Below are 23,241 nucleotides of genomic sequence, written 5' to 3'. Positions count from 1 at the left end.
TAATATTATCCATTTTAAGTGAAAATGTTCTTTAGAATCTATTAATAAGAATATCACGTTGGGAAAAAAAAATATTAACTCAATATTTCCTTAAAATGTTTGTATCACTTGTAAATAAACATTTTTCTAGATAATTGTTACGTTTGTATTTCAAAGTTGTAGCTTTAAATTAAATCAATTTGCTTGTCTGATAAGCAACATCGTGAGATTGTAAATGTACAATTAATTAATTATACACATCAATCAAAATCCGGAGGCGAGTCATGGGGTAGGGGCACAAGCGTGTAAACACGACTGGTTGTGGGTTCGATTCCCACTCGAGGAAATGAGATATTTAATATTTTCATTTTTTTGCTCTGAGGTTGAGACAACGCGGGATGCTAAGTTCGCCACTAAATTTCATTTTATTTCATTTTATTCATGTAAATGAAAGTATTTATTGGCATATTTTTTGTTTGTAAAACTTCTGATGTGGGCACGGGGAACTCCCCCCATATTCCTACGCCCATGTGTTTGTGAGAGATGAACACAGCTAAAAGAATGTAAGAAATATAGGCACCAATTTACGCTTTACAATGTTATTATTTAATTTTTCATATCTAGAAAACTAACTCCACACGCATCACTACAAGACAAGTTATGAATGAATTTCGCAAGAACAATACGCATGTCTTTCAGCTCGCGCTAATGAAATGGGCCGTCAACTTCAATAGATGGGTTCACGTAACTGTTGAACAATTATCATGTTTTAGGGTTAACCTTTACACTGTAATGGTTTTAAAACCAATAATTAGAATGTGTTTACGAAAGGTGTTTAAATTAAATATATAGGTTTTTTTGTTTTACAAAATGTGACAGAATATATTCACTGTGTAGTTCGTCATTAAATAAAAAACATCAGCTTCACGCTCTATCCCGTAGACATCTCCATTTCCCGTTGAATTGTCGAGGCATTACTTGTTCAGACGTGACATTCAAAGCCGCGCTTTGCTTTGTGACTAGAGCGAAGAAATGAAAATATTAACGAGTGGAAATCGAACCCACAACTATTGGTCATATCAGACTCACACTCCTATACTTATCATACCTGACAATATAATAATAAGATGAATACTAGGAAGAGATAAAATAAACAATAACATTGAAATTAAATCTGAATATGACAAGTATTGCGTGAGACGTCGCGCCGGGAGTCCGGTAGTGTTCTCACGCGGGCCGCATGCAGCCTTGCCTTGCCTTGCCTTGCTGGAGTTACTTATAATATATATATAAGTATGGGTTTTAATATGTAAGTATGTCTCTTATGCTGTATCTAGTGACTAGTAGAGAATTACTATTTAAGATGACGTGTGGAGTCATTTGTTATTATTTTAAAAGCTTTTTTGTATGTGGATGTTTCATAATTTTAATGTTTTTTGTAGAATTAAATGATAATTTACGTAGGTTGGTATATTAGAGGTCACTGTGGGAATGTATATATGATAAAGTTTTGAATAAAAATTATTAAGTTTAGTTTTTGTCTACGCGTCAATGGGATGTACGAAGATAAATAGAAATCACTAGGAATAAGATTTTTTCATAGAATCTATTAACTAAAAAGATAGCTGCACGGGGTCAAAATTTCAACAAGTAGCCTTGCGGACGACGACCGTAGGTAATACTATACAAAGGACAGTTTTTACTCGTGAGAACCACCGCCGCGTCCGTAAGCAACCTTCGCGCATCGCCTGGTACTTCCTTTTGTAGGGTTGCTACAGCCCACTTTCAGGATTTGTATGGGTGACCTCGCTTTTTCGTATATAAAAGATTTAAACTTAGTTTATGCTATTCATGGATAAGTAATGCTGTTTTAAATATGTAGATGTATGTTTGCGTCGGTTGTCTATTTTGGTATTTTGAAGTTTCAATAGATATTCTTTGTGCCTTTTGTATATATTTATGTATATGTGTACTTGAGTGTTTGTATTAAAGCATTTTTAAATATTATTTGTATACTTTTAACATATAATTATCAATATATTTTTTAAGCTTCGCGTTGTAGGTATCTCGCAAATTGCAGAGTAGGCAGAGGGAACCTGGAAACCTAGTGTGAAAACACTCCATTCCAACATTAAATATTTCATTTCCTCGAATGGAAATCGAACGCACAACCTGTAACCTGTAAACATAACTATGTGCGAAAACAAATTTATTGTTAGTCACCAACCCTAATTAGGAAATGCCTAAATTAAATTCATGTGAAAAACTCAGTAGCTGGGGGTTTTGTCTTTTTCACAATGCACTTCTCGTAAGTTGACTACTTTGAATATTAAATGATATCTTTGTAAATAAACATAAATTATATATTTTATCAAACCTTCTTTATATAACAAATATGTTATTAAATTACGCTGTTTATTATTCTTTTTATAAGAAATGCTAGGGTACTTGTTTATAATTTAAAAGTAGGTACGTCATAAAGTATACTAGTTAATTATAATTTCTTAGAATGTATGCAGCAATTTAAATTTACCTTGTCACTCACAAAATAGTTAATTGCCATTATTTTTAAATTAAGGCGAAATTTAAGAAAATAATTTTAATAAAGACCTGATGTTGGTTAAGATTTTAGATCTTAAACTACTTAGGTATTTCAAACTACGGCAGTAATTTTGAATTTTGACGTTACTAAAAATAAATAACAGAATGGGCTAATACTTTGCTTAGCGACATGACTTTTGTGTTTGATGATTATAATCTCGATACGTTAAAATATTTATTTATTGAATTAATAAAAATGTTTATTCATAGATAAGATATTTATTGAGCAGGGTCTTACTGTAAGTAGGCCCGATGGTTGTTGGTTCGATCGCCACTCGGGGGAATGATTGTTTTAATTATTTTAATTTCCCCACTCTGGACAAGGCTCGACGGGTGTAGTCACTCAACATGTCAAAATTTGGAAGTTCTGTTCTGTTCTGTTCTTTCTATAATGGCGTTCCGAACGTGCCAGTTGAGCACAAAATCACTTCGCCAGTGTCACGTTGAATGGAAATTTGGAAGTTATCGTTTGCACCAAGATCAGAAGCTGAAAAAATGACATTGGTGAAGAAAAACAGAGAAATTATGAAATAATATAATTAAATTCATATTTTTGTTTCAAGCAATCGTAGCAGTAAAATGCAACCTTTCTGAAAATAAATCTTTATTGGTATCTACAATATATTCGTACAGTGTTTCATTAAATATATTACATGATAAGTACAATTATCATTTTATGCAAAAATTATGACTCGACCGTTTCTGGTCTTTGGATATTTTTTATAAAATACTTATTATTACAAATTTTATTATTATTTATTTATTATAAAACTGGGGGCTTAGAATTGGGGTATATCAAAATACAGTGAATTAAGAATTAAGTGATTTGCATTTAATTAAATAATAGTTATTACAATAAATTACGTGAATATTTTAGAAGACAATGAACTTCTATTTGGGCGTTTTTTATTAAATACATCATTCTAAAATTTTGAAGTGAAAGAGACAAATTACTCCATTTATCACTTTCTGGCGTAGCTGGCGTGTGACGCAAAGAAATGCCTAGCCGGATCGAAGAAATATAATATATGTAAGTAAATATAGATAAACAATTTTACAAAACTTTTATATTTTATAAAAAAAATTACTTGAACTTGATTTTAGCGATCGGTACGTTAGAAATTTTATATTCAATTTAATTTGTTTTCAAAAAAAAGCCCTAGAATATGGTTTTTTAAGCCCCACAGTACATTGTAACTAGATATAGCACCCTTTTTCCAAATACAGAGGAAGACACTAGAATAAGACATTGGTATTAAACCAAAAGTTACATATAATCATAATTTCATCGACGGAAATAACAATACTATTAATAACATAATATGAATTCCATAAACATTTTTTTATTATTTCTACTTAAAAACTATTTTTGAATAGAGAATAAAGCTAGGCTATAACTTAGGTACGTTTATGTAATATTGTTTAAAAAAATATTGTGTTGCCATATACTTCAAATATTATTACAAAGTATATTTTTGAGATGGCAACACTGTCATATATGATATTATGAAATAAACGCGAAAAGTAAATAAATTGGAATTATACATATTTATTACATTATTACTTTTTATTTTATTGGGATCATATACTTTATTGTTCATTCTAATTCTATGCGCTACGCTTGACTAAAATGAAAATAGAAAACAAATTATACAATTTCAATTATTACAAAATGATTTTACGATCCTATTCTCATTTTAATCATTTATTTCGAATATATTAAGTACATTTTATATTATTTAGATCTAAATGGACGGATTTTCGACTTTTGTTTGAATCCAATTCTTCATCAGTTAATCACTGGCTGTTGAAAACTAGAAACAGACAAAAAATAAAAGTTAGAAAAATGAAAATATAAGTAATCTGAAACAATTGCAGAAATTATGGATCCATTACGTTGAATTAAAAAAACGGACAATTTACTTAAGTAAGTCGCCAAGCAAATAAATATCAAATAAATAAATATATATTATTTTATCATCCTCCATAAATAATGATTAAAGATTCAATAAATATATTGAATTCTGAAATGGAGCGCCATATTAATTATTTAAATTACAATTCTAAGAAAGTTACTAGAATAAGCAAACCATATATATCCGCCGCATCACTTTGGAACCAACTTCCCATCCCTATCCAAAGAAGTCCTTCCTTACTGTCCTTCAAATCCCAGCTAAAAAAACATTTATTTGCTAGTATGAACTAGTATTATGAACTAGTACCTAATTTTATTCAGTTTTTTTTTTTTTTTTCTTGAGCATGACAGCCGCACTTCACGTATTTATATATATATATATATATATATGTGTTTATTTATATATATTAGTATATTGTCATAAATTTATTATATATGTATTATATATAGTTTGTATTTATAAATTTAGTGTATATGTATCTATTTATGTATTTGGATATGTATTTACTCTTTTTTGTGATTATTATTTTTTATTTAAATTCTTAATGATTTTTTCTCCTTTGATAACTGCACTGTACTCTCTTCCCGCTATTTGACAGTCACCCACTTCCATTGGTTGGCTGGAAGAGATTTCTTTTAGAAATAAGCCCACCTTTGCTAACTAAACTTTTAATTTTGTATTTCCTATGTGTTTTTATGTGCAATAAAGAATATATAAATATACAATTGTACCCAAAAAAAGAAGGTTTAATAATAAACATCCACATTTCCTCACCGGAATCACGATCATTGACATCAAGTTCCAGTTCCCTCGGGTCCCGTTCCCGTTGCAGCGCTATATACTGTCGTATGAGACGCGCCACCTCGTGGGCCTGCTCCGCCTGGAGGCGCGTCACTCTCTGTTGTAGGAGGGAACCGCATTTCACGTCGAGGAAGAGAGTTCCGTCTTCCGAACGGACCTGGCGGACAAGTTATATGTAAAGTAATGTAATAAAGTAAAATATTTATCTCTTAAGCTTTATATATTTTTAATAGTTTCATATTAATGTATTAAACTAACACAGTGTAAGAGTAATAAATGTTATTTTTCCTTGTAACAATATTTTTAGTAAGACAGAATATTGTGGTGTATAATGAAAAGTTGCATATTAGCGAGTGAAATAAAATTTTATACCAAAGCTTTTTTTTTTTAAATGTGAAATAACACTTTATAAAGTTAAAATTTTTGTATCATATTTTGTATCAATTTTGTATCATATACACTACTTCCGTCACTTATAATAATAACTTTTATATACAAATATATATACAAATCACACTAACCTTCCTAGTAGATATAAGGTCGGCGTACGGCCAATGTGCGTCGGTGTCGTGTGTGGCGGGGTGCAGCAGATGTACGCCTCGCCTGTTCAGTGCTAAAACAAATTCTCTCCACTCTCCGCCACCGCCCACTCGACGTACCGCGAAGAATGATGAACCGAATAACGGCCAGCGGGATAACACCTGTATGGTAAAAATATTAAGTTTTTAGAACAAACTAAAATAATAATAATAATGATATTATAGCTTCACCGAGACACTACGCCACGCTATGTCATTTTATCACAGCGAGGAAATAAATTAAATTTGTTCCTATGTGTGGGAATCGAACCTACAACAGTTGCATTTATAACCAGCTACTTAATTAAATATTAAAAATAATAAATATACTGGTTGAAATACTCATATCATCATCATCATCCTCATTAACAATGGCGAAGCAGCTACGAGGCCATGGCCTGGTCAAGAATATAATTCCAGTTTGAATATTTAAATATATATTTTTAACTTAACTATTATTTTAGAATTCTGATTTAAGTAATTATTATTTAGAAGTCTTGTTTTAATCTACGTATCGCGATTCACGTGTATGTATGTGTTTAAGACTTTAATATGAAAATAGTAAACAAATATTCAAAAATTTTAAATGATATTAAATTAAAAAAAAAACTTAAAAATATGTACCTGCAATACTTTAGATTTAGCAGCGGCGGGCGTTAAAGTGCGCACAGTAGGCCACTCAGCGGACACCCACGACGCCCATTTATTAGGTTTCGGTTCCCTCAAGGCCAACAAAGGTTTCGGTAAGAGGAACTTCAAATCCCTTGGATGTGGGGCATCTGGGAGGCCTGCAGCTCGGTGGAGTAGGGCTGCGACGAGGGCCGCGTCTCGTAGTATGGGTGCTCCGGGCGCTCCGCCCCCGGGGAGGACTAGAAGAAGACCTTCTAGGTAGTCAGGTGCTACCTGTAAATGAGGATTGATTAGTTTACTGATATTTTTTTAATAATATTTTAAATTACGTGAGTGACAATTTCTTTTTCAATAATAGGTACATCTCCTAATCTCTCATTCTACATAATTGTTAACTTTTAGTTATTGTATGTAGTATTTAATTAGCTTTTTCTATTTAAACAAGGTTTAGAAGTAAGAAATAATTATCAAAGAATTTAGATATTTAGGTCACCTTTTTAAATGTAGCTAAATAGTAAGTTTGAAATTGTAATATCTTACCTGATTAAACAGTACTTCAGTATACAAAGCGGGTGCGTCCTGCCGTAAGGGATGATGCCACACAGACCTACAGAAGATCAGGTAGAAGGGGTGGTGGGCTCGTTGCAGTTCAGTGGTAACGTCTAATACGTATTCGTCTCCCGACAGAGGCATTGTGAGGGCGTCTCCCGCCACTATGCAGTAGAGGGAGAACTCTGCTCTTTCCGCTGTTGTTGTTACTCCGATCTAGGGATATATTTTTTGGTTTTATATTTTATATAGTTTTATTTATGTTATGTTATAGAGATAATATCAACAAATATAAGAGAAAGATGATAATTTTATGTATTTATAAATAATCAATTTAAACAGAAGCATAAAAAATAATTATTATTAATCAATATTAAAATAACTCTAGATTATTACTAAAAATTACATTTTTATTTTATATTACATTATACAATTCAAACTCACCAATTCGCACAATTCATTAACAATATCCTGCACTACGGTGGCGCAGCGAGTGTTGACGACGCGCTCGGCGCCGCCCGGCAGCCGGTACAGCTGCCGCCTAGCAGACCGTCCCGCCGATACTGCTGTCACCTATATCAAACATATCTTTAACTTTTTTTAAGTTTAGGAGGGTAGGCAGAGAAAACGTAAAATCAAGACACTCTGCTCTTTGTTTTGCGTCTGAATTCGAGATTCGAAGTCGGAGCTCATTGCCCCGTTGTGTTTCGCCAGAGCGAGGAAATAAAAATAATTTATTCTAGAGTGGAGATTGAAGCGACCAAGTTGAGTGACTTAACATGAGGTTCCTAGGTTCCCAGTGCTTATTCTACTAACATCAGTTGAAATCTTACCTCTTCCACGCTGGGAACGTTCTTTCTGCCACCACAGCGTAGTGTCTTCCTGAAGTTTGCGAGGCAGACGGCTGCCGTGCCCTGGCAGGGCCGCCGCCGGTCCGCCGCCGCCGCTGACAGGTATTCTATTAGGAATGGCCTGGAATATAACATTATTTTATTCAATGAATTAATTTAATGTCATGAATTATTAACATGTAACATTTTTTTTTACTATTTATTAATTAAAACCTAGATTTTTATATAGAAATAGATTAATCTAACCTAAGTGTCTCAGAGCAGGTGAAGTACGAAGCGAGTATGGACATGAGTCTCCACGCCCGCTGACAAGAGTCCTGCGAGGGAGATCTGTTCGAGGTGGTCTGTTTCATTAGTTGACAGTAAACTTCATCACGCAGTTCCGGGACTGAGTGGCAGTGCTGAAATATATAAATAATAACAATAAATAATATAATTAATTTTATATAATTAATCATTATTATATTAATAAATAATATAATAATGTATTGGGATTATTATTTCAGTTATAAGAAACTATTGGATAGTGTAGTACATATGAATAAAAAAATATTTAAATTTCCTTTTTTTATAAATTATATTAAAACGAAAAATAAAACAAATTTCTCGACACCCTGCGAATTTTTCAGACATTGGTTTTAAGTGGCGGATCTCAAGAATGCGCTTTGTCTTGTTACCAGGATTAGGTTAATTAAAATATTAAATAAATCATTTTCCTCAATGGGATTCGAACCAACAACCGTCACGATTACAGACACAGAAGAAAGAAGAAATACATAAATAAATTCAACAAACAAACAACCAATTACATAATAAACAACAAAAATCCCTTAAAAACATCTAAATTCAATGCACTCACCATAAGCACAGTATAAACACATTTAACTTCAGTCAAATCCTGATGCATCGCCCGTTCAGCCGGCTGCAGGTCCCCACAGTACGCCCTCACGCACGTGAAGCACTCGAGAGCTGGTGGTGATAGTGCTGCAGGCAGCCGCAGGAGTGGTGCTCGGAGAGGAGTAGCCTGCCATTTTACGACGTCAGTCTGGGCTTTCCACGTCCACTCGTTGCGTTTGGCCTTGCTTTTCAGTGAGGAATCCGCTTTCAGAATTTCTAATCTGTAAATAAGAATATAATTATTGTGTTTAATGTTAACTTTATATAGCTGTCGAGTTACGAGTATGGGTTAGATTTCCACTCGGCGGCATTAATTATTTAATATTTTCATTTTCTCGCTCTCGCTCTCTCTGGTAATAAGACAAAACGCAGTGTTGAGTTACGTCACTTAACACACGGAAGATAGGAAACCGAGTGTCTTAACACTAGGGTTCCTGTCGCCTAGCCTGCCATATTCGGGATACAGCGTAAAGCTAAAAAAATATCTTCCTTGTTAATAAGATAAAAAAAACATATTAACTAAGTGATAGGTAAAGTTGGTAATATATTAAGAAAATGAATCTTTTATTTAGTATTAATGTAATAAAAATAATATACAAAATATTGACGATCGTCACGTCAGCGGAAGTAGTTTTTAATTCACACCTTCTCTTGAAAGCATTTCACTAGACTAGAGAAAGAGCGCGTGAGAATATTCGCATTGAATCGCTTATTAGATAGTAAATTTCGAGTGCAATCTTTGAGATTAATATCTAAAAGTAATAATTTCGAATAGTATTGTTATTCCTTGTATATATTATATAGAATATTTTATATATATATAATATAGAAAATCAGAGTGTCCTTAAGTCTTAGAGACAATCCGATCCCCACTTTTCGGGGCATTGTGTATTGAATGGGGGAACTCAACGTCGAGCTTTACTTCGACATCATAGGGAAAAAATCTAAATATTGAAATATTTCCTCGAGTGGGAATCGAACTCATAACCTATAGCGTTTACAATCACACGCTCGTGCTCCTGCGCCAGGACTCTGTACATAAATGAGGCAAATAGCGTTAAATTAAAACATTTTTTATAATTAAAAAATAACTTTTAATAAGCCTATAATCAGAAAAAAAACAAACAAATACATAATTTTATTACAATAAAAATAACGTAAGCCACTAAAAAACTAGTTTAACCTTATTTATTATTGAAAAGGAAATCATAAATCACTTAGAAATCGTAAAAAGAAGAAAAGATTCTAATAAATATAAGCATATAAGAGATTATTCAACCAGTTAAATAATCGATTTCATATGTAATATTTCGCACTATCAGCATGATTCGCGCTGGTCGATGAAAGCTTAACTTAACAACCTTTTTATCAATTACAGAATGATAATTATATTTTTTTTTGTAGAATTGTGTAAGATGTTTTTCTATTTTAGCTTGTAATTTCTAAAATTAGTTTGCACGTTTGTTAAATATTTTGTACAGTGTTTGTATAGTGTTAAGACACTCCGTCCCCCACTTTTTGCCGAATTCTGGAGGCATTTGTCTCGCTTTGCGTCGATACCAGAGCGAAGAAATGGAAATACAAATGTAAATAAATATTTCACTTCCTCGAGTGAAAATGGGCCAACTACCGTTCCGCTTATGCTCGCCTTTCAGGTTCCTTTTCGTTCTTTTAAAAAAAAAAATATCTCTACCTAATTAAAATTTTAAGATAAAACGAAAGCGTTTTATATTTCTATTTAAGCATCTATACTAAACACATACTGTATTAAGAAATCGATGTCGCCTAGTTTTCACTTGACCTTATCAATTTTATTAAAATGAAAACATGTATTTTAATAGATTTTTTTATAAATAAACATAAATTAATTTAAAGTGACAGATTCACAAACAAAAGAGGCATGTCAAAGCATAAAATTAACATTTTGGCATATCATTATTTTCTTTTAAAATAAATTGTGTTTTTAAACTTATGTAACACGAATTAATCTATTCATGTTTTATGTAAAAAATGTTATTTGGCGATGTATGGTTATTAATATTCATATAATAAATAGAAATTTGTTCACGATTACACGGATTTACTGAAATAAAAATAAAGTTTTTTTTCTTATTTCTTGCATCTTGTTTATAATAGACTATATTTAATGTCAACGATTGTTACCAGAGCGAAGAAATGATAATATTAATAAATAACAATTCATTCGCCTCGAGCAGGAATTGAACCCACAACCGTCGCTTATACACACACATGTTTGTGCCACTGAGCCACAACGGACTCAAACATACCATTAATTCCAGCATTTTTCCAGCATATTTAATTATCAGTTGCTAATATGTCTACTTAAATTATTGAATGTTGTCGAAAGTACCGTACGAGTCGATCAAGCGAAAAGAAGACCACTTGTATCGACATCGACGCTTACATTACAACCGTTGATAATTAGACTATTTTGTAAAATATTCTTAGTAAATATTTTGTTATTAAAACGTCAATTCTCTATTGATTTGTGTTAGAACCGGCTAAAAATGCTAATTCCGTATTTCAACATGTCTATTATGTTCAATTCGTGTTACACAGTCGTGATTGTGGGTTGCTGTGGAGCACGACACCCGTTTACACAAATCATATTGACGAATAAGATATAAAGCAATAAAATGAAAATTAAAATAAATATCCCGCACACAGCAGGATAGGCAGAGGGAACCTAGTGTCAATACACTTCATTCCCCACTTTCTGCCGAATTCTGGAGGCTTTGCGTGTTGAGTGGCAGAACTCAACGCCGATAAAATGAAAAATATATACTAGAATACTGAAATTCCAAAGTTACCATAAGTTTCCAATATTATAAATTATCTGTGTGAATATATTTTACATTTTACCGAGAAAAAAATAGCAAAACAAAATAATAAATTAAAAATATTTATATATAAGATAAAACCTCATATTCTAAAATAAGTTTAAATTTAAAATAAAGATTACATTAATAATAATAAAATAAAATATTATAAAAGATAGATAGATAAAAGATTTCTTTCGCAGTACACAACGCCGTTTCGTAATACATAGACATACATACGAGTATCCTTACTTACATATATAGGTATCATATGTAAGTAAGGAATTGTTTTTAATGCGTATGAATATTTAATTTATTCTTTTGTGTGCATTTGCGTGCGTTTAGCGTTTACAAGGCGTGACCGATTGTCGTTTATATAATTGCTTTGACTATGGAAGTGTGTTACTCGTAGTGCTTATTTAGAATTAAGGAAACCTTATTTCATAGTTTGTGAAAGTACTTATATATATAAAAATTAATACAAAATAAAAATAATAGTTTGTTGAGGAACGTGGAACTGGGGCACGCACGGGTTACTGTAACGCGACGGCTTTTGGTTCGATCACCACTAAAGGAAATTAATTATTATTTATTAATATTTTTATTTCCTCGCTATGGTACCAGCGCGAGTTAATATTGTAGAGTTTCATCATTGAACATGCAGTGCCTCGAAAATCAGAAAGTGGAGAACGGAGTGTCTTAACACTAGGTTCTCTCTATCTACCTTGTTATGTGCATATGGATACGGTGTGAGACTAGAAATAAAAGCAGTAATATTCCACAAAGTGCTAACACGACAAATTTTTAAAAGAAAATTGATAAAAAAATATCATTATAAGGAGCCTTTACTTCTAGCATGGTGTTCATTACATACATTGAAATAATTCCAGTGGGGATGCAAAGTACGCTGATGAAATATCACATTATGAAATTGTATATTATACCGGTAGTGTAGAAAACATTGCGCAGTAATGTGCTTGTTATAATTGCTTTGAGATTACATAGATAAGTTTTCTGTACGATAATCCTATATATTATATATCAATGTAGGTACTTTAATTCGAGGCCGTAGTGACGCAGGCGCACAAGGGAGCGATTGTAACGCGACGGTTGTGGGTTCGATTCGCACTTGAAGGAATTAATTATTATTTATTTATGTTTTCCTTTCTTCGTTCTGGCACCAAAGCAAAAGCTCGGCGTTGAGATAAATGCTTGACACGCAATGCTTCAAAAAATACGGTGGCAAGTAGGTTCCCTCTGCCTACCTTGCTCTATGCCGGATACAAAATATCTGGGATGGTAAATAATTTTAAGTAATTTAATAATAATAAATAATATCTCAAACAAAGTCTTGAAATATGATACAAAGTTAGCAAAAGACTTCAACGATTATGCAGCTCGTAAATTGTAAGAGAAATTAAGGTAATCTCTTCTGTTGGTCGAGTGTTTTAATTTTAAAATTATTAAATTAACAATGGATACATAATAATGAGATTTTAAGAAAGTTTTATTGTTATTATAAATTAGTGTAATATTTTGGATAATAAAGCTAATAAAGATGTCAGTAAAAGCTTGCTTGATCTGTCAAAGTTCACATTAAACATTACACATAGACTATAAACATTTATTTATTGATTAAAGACTAAATTCAATTTATTCATTAAAGAAAACATTAAATTTTAATGTAGCACGTATTTAGAAAGGCAGCTTTAGTTATTTTGCAAGGTGTGCCCTTAGTTAATTCCTTTATGTATAATTTTGCAAATCAATAAAAGTAATAATTAATAAATAAATTATTTACACAAAATTTACAAATAAAATCTGTAAATCCTGAAAGTCACTAAGCACTATAATAATAATGATAATACACAGAAAGAGAAGAAATACAGAGAGAGAGAGAAATACAAAAAAAATCTCACAGTTGCTTATTGATGTGTTCACAAGTGTAGATATCATTGTTTACATCGGGTTCCCAATTGTACTTGTCTTTGTTTACATCAGGTTCCGCTTCGGACAAGCTGTCCCCCGAAATATCTCCATCGGTGGCCATTACGCACGCGCGCCGATACGATACTGACCGCAGTGCGCGATTAGCGAAAGTAACTGAGCGATCAATTCTGAATAACTTTGCATTTTACGTTGAAACACGAGGCCAATTTGTTGTAATCAATTTAAATGTTTATATTGGATGGTATAATAGTGTTTATTGGTTTTTGTTTAAGTTTAATTATGCTATTATATTTTATAGTTCAATTTTATAACACAGATGAGGTCATGACTTCAATTTCAAAATGTCAAATAATATATTCGTAATTATTTGTTTAAAATAATGAAGATTTTATTGTTTTAAGTTATCGTCAGCTAAAAGTATGAACTATTTAGTATTAAAACTCACTTCAATTTCTATTAACCTAATATAGTCTCTTCGACTCTTGTAAAGGCACTATTACGTAGGTATTTTATAACTCGCGTAATATATTACACAGTGAATCTATTTGAATTCATTACTTTTTGCATATTTCATTGAAAAACGGATATTTTCTTATGATATGATTACCTAAATCGTACAGGACATTTATTACATATCGTGGGGCCAGTCGTGGCCCAGGGGCACCAGCCTCGTGACCCAGCCTAGGTGAGTGACTATAAACGCGACAGGATGTGGTTTGTTGAAAAAAAATATCGTCGTAGTTCACTGTCATATTTAGAACCTGATGTTTGAACATTTATAGCGAGGCAGGCAAAAGGAATCTTGTATTACCACACTTTCCGCCCAAATATAGAAGGGGCCGAACCAGATTAAGGAGCCGAACTCAAAGCCGCATTTCGTCTGCCTGGAACCTGAGTGGAAATCGAACTTACAACCGCGTTTATTAAACACTGTGCTGCTGTGCTGTGCACTACGGCCTCATTTTTAAAAGTTAATTATAAGCGAATATGCAGTGAGACTATAATGATACGAAAAAACATTACAAATGTATCAAGATTTATTGTAGTGGGATGTGAACGTATTTAACTCGACAATAGAGTACTTTAGCCGCGTCATTTAAGAGAGCGAGGTACCAAATCAACCGAATTGTTAAGTCATTCATAAACTTTAAAACTCTAAGTTAAAATAACAGTTCAGTTCAGTTCAGTTCTTAATTTATGGCGGTTTCGAGCGTGCCAGTTAAGCACAAATTACTTCGCCAAGTTAAAATAACATACCTGATATTAAACAAACTAATTATCACATTCCATTATCAGTTATCTACTGTAGTTGACAAGTTGATAGTAGTAACTGGTGACACAATAAATATCTAAGAACAATACTGAAACTATAAAAAAATGATTAATCTTAATGTACTTTTTTTTACTTTATTGACCCTTGTCATTAAAATGTTATTAATTAATGTACTTGTTATTATCAATAAAAGAAGATAAATCTTTGCTTACACATAATTCGGAATCACTTAAAATAATTTCAGTAAAACAGCTCTTACACATAGATTTTGACAGTGTCACTAAAACGTAATTCATTTTGAAAATATCACAAAATAGCCAAAAACTTGAAATATAGAGTAAAAATACTTCTTTATATTAGAATTTCTGTGAGATAATTAATATATATCGATGAAATTTGCCAAATACTTGCATTCGGTAAGTAAGACGCGTCGCGGCGGCGCACGGCATGGCCGCTAGTTCTTGTCGTCTCTAGTCAACTCTCAACGCGTTCCGTGCCAACGATGTTCCCAAGAAGACTGACTAGGGCTGTGCACTTTTTAAAAGAACTTTTTACGACCCATTGTTTTTGCGAGCCCGTGAACAGAGACTGTTGCCCAATATAAATCTACGATAATTCGTCATTTTTAGGGTCCCTTGTACAGTAATTGCTAGAATACACATACGAATATGTTTTGTAATTACAAATTAAAGTTAAATCGATTTAATAATAAAATTTTGCATCATATGAAGGAACAGGCAAAACAGGAAAATATCTAAAAAATATTTTGAAATTTACGAATGCAATTATACAAGTAAATATAGATTTTTATCATAATTTAGAAATAGATACGTTTTTTGATATTACTGAACCATTTGATTCTTGACCTTAATAAAGAATATACTTGCATATTTTTAAATTAACCTTTTGTTGTCCAGTTACAGAGAAAACAATGAAAGCGAATAGACATTACAACGTGGAAATTGGAACACACATACATACATTAATATAATACATATATAAAACGTAACATTATGAACTGATTTCTTCAAATACCTTAAAATAACGTAAACAATGAGGAGTTAAACATAATATAAATGCCAATTATTTTTTTAAAAATTTATATTAAATGATTTCAATTTTAGATTATCTGTTGACGTTTTTATTTCTTGTAGCAAAAGTAAAGCAATCAGCTATTCGTTATTTCATTTTAAAAAACTGGAAAGTTAGAGGGACAACCCTAAGGTATAATTACAGAAATACAAGCATAAAAGTAGTTCGGATTCCAAGTGTACATTGAATGCAAATACTCGTACAGGAACCCACACGGTTTTTGTCGTTGAAGAACAATGTTAAGAAATAGTCGATCTCTGGCTCTATGTTTGCAACATACTGTATTATTAAAATAAATGTTTATAAATAATAAACATAGGTATATAATTATTTAAGATTTCTAATAAATTTATTAAGTACAATAATGTTTTTATATTATTATTAAGTTATTTTTATGCAATAATTGTAATTGTATTTTTTTATCACCATCATTGCGTGCATGAAGCTCTTTGTTTTTCAAGATCACGCTCTAAGAAATCGCGAATTTTTGTTTCACGCTTATCCCGCATATAGTAGGGTTGGTGGCACTTTTCACTGAATTCTGGAAGCATTGGGTGTTGACTGGTGAAACCCAATGCCGCATGTTGCCTCGTTACCAGAGCAATGGAATGGAAATATTAAATATTTCACCCCTCTGAGTGGGAGTCGAACCTACAACCGTCGCGTTCATAGTCGTCGTATATTTTGTGCCCGTGGACCACGGCTTCTACATATATATACATATACTATATGTATATAGGAGATATACCTAATATCTGTATTCAAATATCTCTTGCAATTATCTTGGAAGACATAGAAAATTTTGTCTACTTTAAAGACATCGTGACGAAGTGAAGTCAGGAGAAAACACGACCCAGAGACGATGAACTGCAATAATGTATGTTTAAACATATGTACATCTAAATGAAAAGCAATTTCGATGATTCTATGTTAAGTATGTACTTACTCTCTGACGGTAATATGTAAATTTTAGAAAATTTTCAATCTATATGAGAAATCATTTAAATTTGTTCAAGCCTATACGATTCAGCTATTTTAAATGTAGTGATTAATTTATGTTTACGAATTGCTATAATTATAAATGGTAGGAAAGTTTAAAAAATTACTTTGTTACATATGAAGTTTTTACATTTAAAATTTGAAATGAAACTAATAATTTTTTTGTCGTCGTTGTTTTTGTTGTTAATGTTTAATTTCTTTATTTAAAACTGTTGAGATATTAACGTTGCGGTTGTAGGTTCGATTCCTACTTAGGAAAATAAACTAGTTAAATTTCCTCGCTCTACTAACAAGACAAAGTGCACTGTTCTGTCGCCCAACATGAAATGTCTCGAAAACTTTGCAGCAATGTCTTAATAAACCCTACGCCTGCCCTGCTGAATACAGCGTAGTCCATAAAAATGCACGCATTTATAGACCTGAAATCTTTACATTTACTCAAATATTTATTTAAAATCTAAATATAATACCTAGGAAACTAATTTTAAAAAAATACAAAAACCGCCTTCAAACTAAGCCAGAAGAAACACGTAATTCCGCATAAGAATTGGGCACGCAATACAAAACAGCCCAAATAACCAGAAACCAGCCACGATATATGTGAACGTGATATAACAATGGATTATGTTAGTGACCTGTTCTTCTTTATTGCAAAATGTTAGTTTGTGGTATTTGTAAGAGACAATAAGAAAATAGAGCATATCTCATTATAACATATACATAATATGTTTAATTAAAAATATTTCTATAATTAAGGAGAAGTTTAGGCCAGTCGTGGAGCATGGGCTCAAGCTTGTGATTGTAAACGCGACAGGTAGTGAGTTCGTTTCCTGATTGAAAGGAAATTAAATATGTAATATTTTCACTTCCTTGCTGCGGTAAGGCGGTTTCGGTAGATATTGGAGAACGGAAGTGCCCTAACGGGAACGAAGTAACACTAAGTTTCTAGGTTCCCTGGCAGACAATGCAGCGTGAAGCAAAAAAGGGATGATATTGTTCCCCTAGAATCACGAGTTTCCCTTATATCCCGCACAAAACAGGGTATTTAGAGTGAACCTAGTGTTAAGACAATCCGTTTCCCATTTTCCGCCGAATTCTGAAACCAGTGTATTGAGTGGCGGGACTCAACGCCGCGATTTGCCTCTACACCAGAGCGAAAGAATGAAAATATTAAATATTTCATTTCCTCGAGTGGGGATCGAACCAGAACCACAACCAGTTTCATTTACAGTCACACACTTGTGCCTTTACGTTGCCGGTACCTTTTTTTTTAGAATGGTACTCGTATAAGTTACTATTTGAATAATGCGTGATGTGAATGAAACCGTATAATATTTTTTATAATAACATTCCTAATTTGCGTGTCAATTATATTCAGGGGCGTGCCAATCAATAATAATTATAATTTTCTCTAACTAGCAAAAAAAAAGTACAGAAATAAATATTATTAATTACTATCACCGTTATAAATATTATTATAGCAATGTGGTATTATTGTAAATTGGAGGCCATCACGGTCCAGGGGCACAGCGTGAAACTGTAAAACCGCGACATCATAGATTCGATTCTCACTCGATTAAATGAATTATTTAATATTTTCATTTTCTCGTTTTAGTGACAAGACGAAGCGCGGCGCTACTCAAAGAGCAATGTCTCAAAAATTCGGCAGAAAGTGGAAAGCAGAGTGTCTAAACATTAGATATCTACTGCCTACTCTGCTATATCTGGGATGCAGCGTGAAGTTAACAAAAAACTAAATTAAATTATGTTAGCTTAGTACTTACTCTGGACTTTGCCTAAAATGATCCACGGCAAATTGAAGAAGCGGGTGTCTGCCATCATGTTGAGGTGTCGACTGGTCCCTCCTCTCATCCCGCATGTCTCTTTCACGCTCCCTCTCTCTATCTCTGTCACGTTCACGGTCTCTATCTCTGTCACGATCTCTATCTCTGGGCACTGGGGAAGTAGTTGGAGCTCTTCTATCTCGTATTTCCATTTCGGACTCATCTCGAGATTCCCGTAGCTCTCTTATCTCTCTGGAATCTCTAGATTCTCTGGACTCTCTTGATTCTCGAGACTCCCTCGTATCCCTAGAATCGCGTGTTTCCCTCGATTCACGTTCAGTGATCTTTTCTTTCGTGCTGGATATACCATTAGTCGTTGGTTTTTGTTGTACCTGAAACAAATTAGAGAATTTTCATTATTTTCTTTCTTAAGTAAAAATATGCTTAAATTTTTCATAAAACTTGTCATCTGCGTTGGTGATTCTGTACTATTTAAGTTATTTTCAATTCAACTGAATTATATAAAATCATTGTGGAGTTTAGTTTTAGTTTTTAAGATAAGGAAAAGCGAGGCAATAAGAACGAAAATTTTCATTATTTTGGAAGGTCACGTTACTTGTACTTTAGATTGTTAAATATTATGTAAGAAAAGTGTTTTCTTCTTTTCCAACTAACAATGCCATGATATTTCACCATTGAGAGGCGCGAGCCGCTCACGAAAGCGTGATGATGTTGTTAAAATATATCATCAACCTACATATTTTCTTTACGCGATTGCTTTCGGAAATTGAAGTTAGGAGAGAGAGGCAGAGGGAGCCTAGCGTTAAAAACTCTACTCTCCACTTTGTGATGAATTATGGAGACATTCGAGTGTTGAGTTTCGCCACTCGCGAAGAAATGAAAATATTAAATATTTCATTTTCTCGAATAGAAATTGAACTCACAAGCGTCGCCAGCACGTTTGTGCCCCTGCGCCATGAATAGCCTTAATACACATTTTTAAAAATTTCCAAAATAAAATAATTAAAAAGAATATAATGTCGCTATTAAGATTAATTGTTTTTTTCCGTTTATTTTAATAAATAATTTAATATAAAAATGATACAACAAAATTATACAAATGTGACTAATTTAAAAAAAAAATAATTTAATAAAAGATTTAAATACATAATAGCTTTCTAAAAAATTTAATAAAATATAGCATAAAATCAGAATTTAAGTAATCTGAAATTATGAGTTACATATTACGTGACTTTAATATAAAATAATTTTATCCTAATTAATTTTTTAATTAAATTAATACATAGAATAATACCTTCTTATTACGTTTCAAAGTTTTTCTGCTCAACGTCCGTATAACACCATATATATTTTCCATTTTCCCAAAAACACTACATTTATGCACAAAATGACTTTAGTGTCAAATAGGTACAACAGATTAAATAAGACTATAGATAAAATTTTCAATTATTTAAGAAATATATATATATACGTAATTAATAGAAATTAAATAATTGTCTATAGTCCGCGCCGCGCTGCAGTCGCGGAGTGCAGCGGTATGCGCCCGCCCGACGCGCATCAGTGAACTAAGAATTTTACATTTTTATAAATATTTATGTTCTTCTATGTATGTATTCGCTTCGATAAATTGTGTTTAGTTTTAGCAAATTAATTCCTTATACAGCTATATCTTATTTATACATATTTTCTTTTAAACTTAGGAGAGTTTTAATGAATGCCAAAAGGAGTATGTAATGCAGTATGAAGGTTTTCTAGATGAAGTAATGCCTATTAATAAAGGTATGGCACAGCAAGATGTTTGTTATGACCTTTGCAAGCATAAATTAAATCTAGAAGTTACTAGTAAACGATATTAGGATTTGTGGTTTTAAGAACCAAATATTTTTTCTTTTCATAAATTCAACGTTTTTTGCCTCGTTATGAAAATATTAAATATTTTATTTCCACGAGTGGGAATCGAACTCACAACCTGTCGCGTTTACAATCACACGCTTGTACCCCAATAAAATCATAGCTTGTAAATTTTTAGTAAGCTAAGTCTCTAGGCTACAGAAAGTGTGTCATTGAAGTGTTAATAAAGTGATAATAAGTGTCGTCCCGCATACTTATTCAGGTCATTTTAAAACATTAAGCATTTATTTTTCTATAGCTATCATAAAATCAACCATTGATTTTAGCGTTTATTAAAAAAAAAACTACACTTATCTTGCACTTTCGAGCACTTAACAAGAATCCGAGAAAACATAGACATATAGAGTCAATCTGTGATCATGTAAAAGTAAAATGTCCGAAACCTAGGATGAACACTAATTTCTAAATAGTGTTGTTTTTTTATTATAAGTTGTTTTAATTACGTATATATATAACTTTCATTTTAATTATGTAATTAAAAAATAAAATTAGCTAACAAAAAAATTACCTCACAATATTATAAAATTTAGCTATTTGTCGGTAACTAGACTTTTAATTTGCAGTTATAATAAAAATTATATACACAAAAATAGTGTATATTTTAGTTAATTGTTACACATTTCAGTCACAGACATAACGCGCAGCGGCACAAGGGTGTAACAGTGATACGACAGGTGCGCGTTCGATCCCCACTCGAGGAAGTGAAATATTTAATTACGTTTATATTTCCATTTCTTCGCTCTGGTACCAAGGCAAAAAAAGCCCAGCGTAGAGTTCCCACACTCAACATGTAATGCCTTGAAAAATTCAGCGGAATATGGAGAACGGAATATCTTAGTACCAGGTTCCTTCTGCCCTGTTAAATGGGGGCGGCGAAATTTCATTCATACGGTTTAAAAATGTCTATTACGCAAGTTGGAACCAATTTGCCTTGGTAATGATACTAATAAAAACATCCACAAGTCCGTGGCTATGGCTTTAGTGGTTACATTTCCAAGATTGTTCATATCATTAATTCCATCGTTTCCGTCCACTTCTTCCACACTTTCTAAAACATTAGTGCTGGCCATGGCGTTGTCGATCCTTTCATTACCCGGACTGATGTGCACTCGCATATACTCGTAGTAGGTTTATGCTTGGTTGATAATATTATACGTAGGTACTAATGGCAGAGACATTTTTAGGATGTAATTTATTTAAAGTAATGAAATATTTAGGGCAGTCGTGGCGCAGGGATACAAGCGTGTGACTTAACGACAGGCTGTGGGTTCGGTTCCTGTTAGAGGAAATGAAATATTTAATATTTTAATTTCTTCGCTCTGGTGTCGAGGCAAAGTTTGGCGTGGAATTTTGTCACTCAACACGCAATGCCTCTAGAATTCGGTGGAAAATGGGGAACGGAGTGTTTTAACACTAGGTTTCCTCTGCCTACCCTGCTAGCCGTGGAATACAGCATGAAGCTAAAAAAAATCCTTGCTATATCCGTCATACTATGTAGTTCCGTATATTATATACACCTAGTGTTTCAAATTTGTATAAATAAAATACTACTGTATTTATAGTTAAAACGTTATATTTCAATTCGTTTTCCGTTACTTTAATACGCAGTAGGGCTAACATTTCCCATTCGTAACAAAATTCAAAGTAGAACAGCCATGAGACAATATAAAAGAAAATTAGGTCAATATATATATACATACAAATTATAGACATAATTCTAATATAACTCATAGCATTGAATAAATTGTATAACGATGACCGACTTCCTCCAATGACTGGCTTTTCTATGATAATAAACAGTTTTCTCAGTGGCATGCCACTGGCACGCGCCGGTGCTCGCTGACCGTTACAACTGTAGTACGGAGGCACCATTAAAAATTATATGTGGTATGTTCACACCAGCTCTTCGTGGAAATCGATAATTGTGTTATATAACATACACTTGGGGCCAGTCGTGGCATAGGGGCGTGTGGAGTTGTTAACCCGAATGGTTGTAGGTTCGAGGCGGAGTGTCTTATCACTACACTCTGCCTATCCTGCTGTTTGCGGCATACATATAGGGAACGAGGTATTGCGTTACATAAGTAGAAATGTGCTATACATGGAATTGGTTTATACAAATATTAATATAAATAACACTTACACTACAAATAGAGGTCTGTCGTGTAAACACAGGTTGTGAGTTCGATTCCAATCGAGGAAAAGAAAATATAAATTTCGTTTAGTTGAGTTTTACCATATGACACGTAATATCTTCAGAATTCGGCGGAAAGTGGAAACGGAAGTGTCTTAATGAGAACTGAGTGTCTTAAAAATAGGTCCCCTCTGCCTACTCTGCCATTTGCGTCATATGGAAGCGTGACGGAAAGCATCTGGAACAGATATTTGATCAACGCGACTCTTTTAATTCATTTCTTTGATATAATTTGAAAGCTCTATATCCTGTATAAGATACATCCATAAAAAATAAGTAATACTGTTAATTATCGAATATAATAACAAGAGAAAGTTTTTTTTTATCTTTTTGAATGTATTATTTAAAACATGTTCATTTACAATTCACTTATTA

The 23,241-nt window shown here is 32.6% G+C and overlaps 1 protein-coding gene across 1 annotated transcript in view; it reads right to left on the bottom strand.

Moving 5' to 3' along the window:
- Nucleotides 1-3,167: 3,167 nt before the first annotated feature.
- The window catches only part of Myo10A (unconventional myosin 10A), a 76,026-nt gene continuing 55,952 nt past the window's right edge, over nucleotides 3,168-23,241 (bottom strand). Inside the window, exons 23-32 of the mRNA XM_085198728.1 lie at nucleotides 18,741-19,132; nucleotides 8,765-9,023; nucleotides 8,152-8,306; nucleotides 7,888-8,026; nucleotides 7,499-7,627; nucleotides 7,046-7,270; nucleotides 6,500-6,778; nucleotides 5,819-5,998; nucleotides 5,271-5,454; nucleotides 3,168-4,394 (exon numbers count right to left, since the gene is read on the bottom strand). Coding sequence (XP_085054854.1) covers nucleotides 4,378-4,394; nucleotides 5,271-5,454; nucleotides 5,819-5,998; nucleotides 6,500-6,778; nucleotides 7,046-7,270; nucleotides 7,499-7,627; nucleotides 7,888-8,026; nucleotides 8,152-8,306; nucleotides 8,765-9,023; nucleotides 18,741-19,132 — 1,959 coding nt within the window. The 3' untranslated portion in view covers nucleotides 3,168-4,377. The remainder of the gene's footprint in view (nucleotides 4,395-5,270; nucleotides 5,455-5,818; nucleotides 5,999-6,499; nucleotides 6,779-7,045; nucleotides 7,271-7,498; nucleotides 7,628-7,887; nucleotides 8,027-8,151; nucleotides 8,307-8,764; nucleotides 9,024-18,740; nucleotides 19,133-23,241) is intronic.

Source organism: Heliconius melpomene, chromosome 15 (genome assembly GCF_056956725.1).
Source record: "Heliconius melpomene rosina isolate 202511_hmr_F chromosome 15, ASM5695672v1, whole genome shotgun sequence".
Lineage (NCBI taxonomy): Eukaryota > Metazoa > Arthropoda > Insecta > Lepidoptera > Nymphalidae > Heliconius > Heliconius melpomene.
The sequence above is the reverse complement of the archived record's forward strand: the minus strand, read 5'-3'. Positions and strand labels throughout refer to the sequence as shown.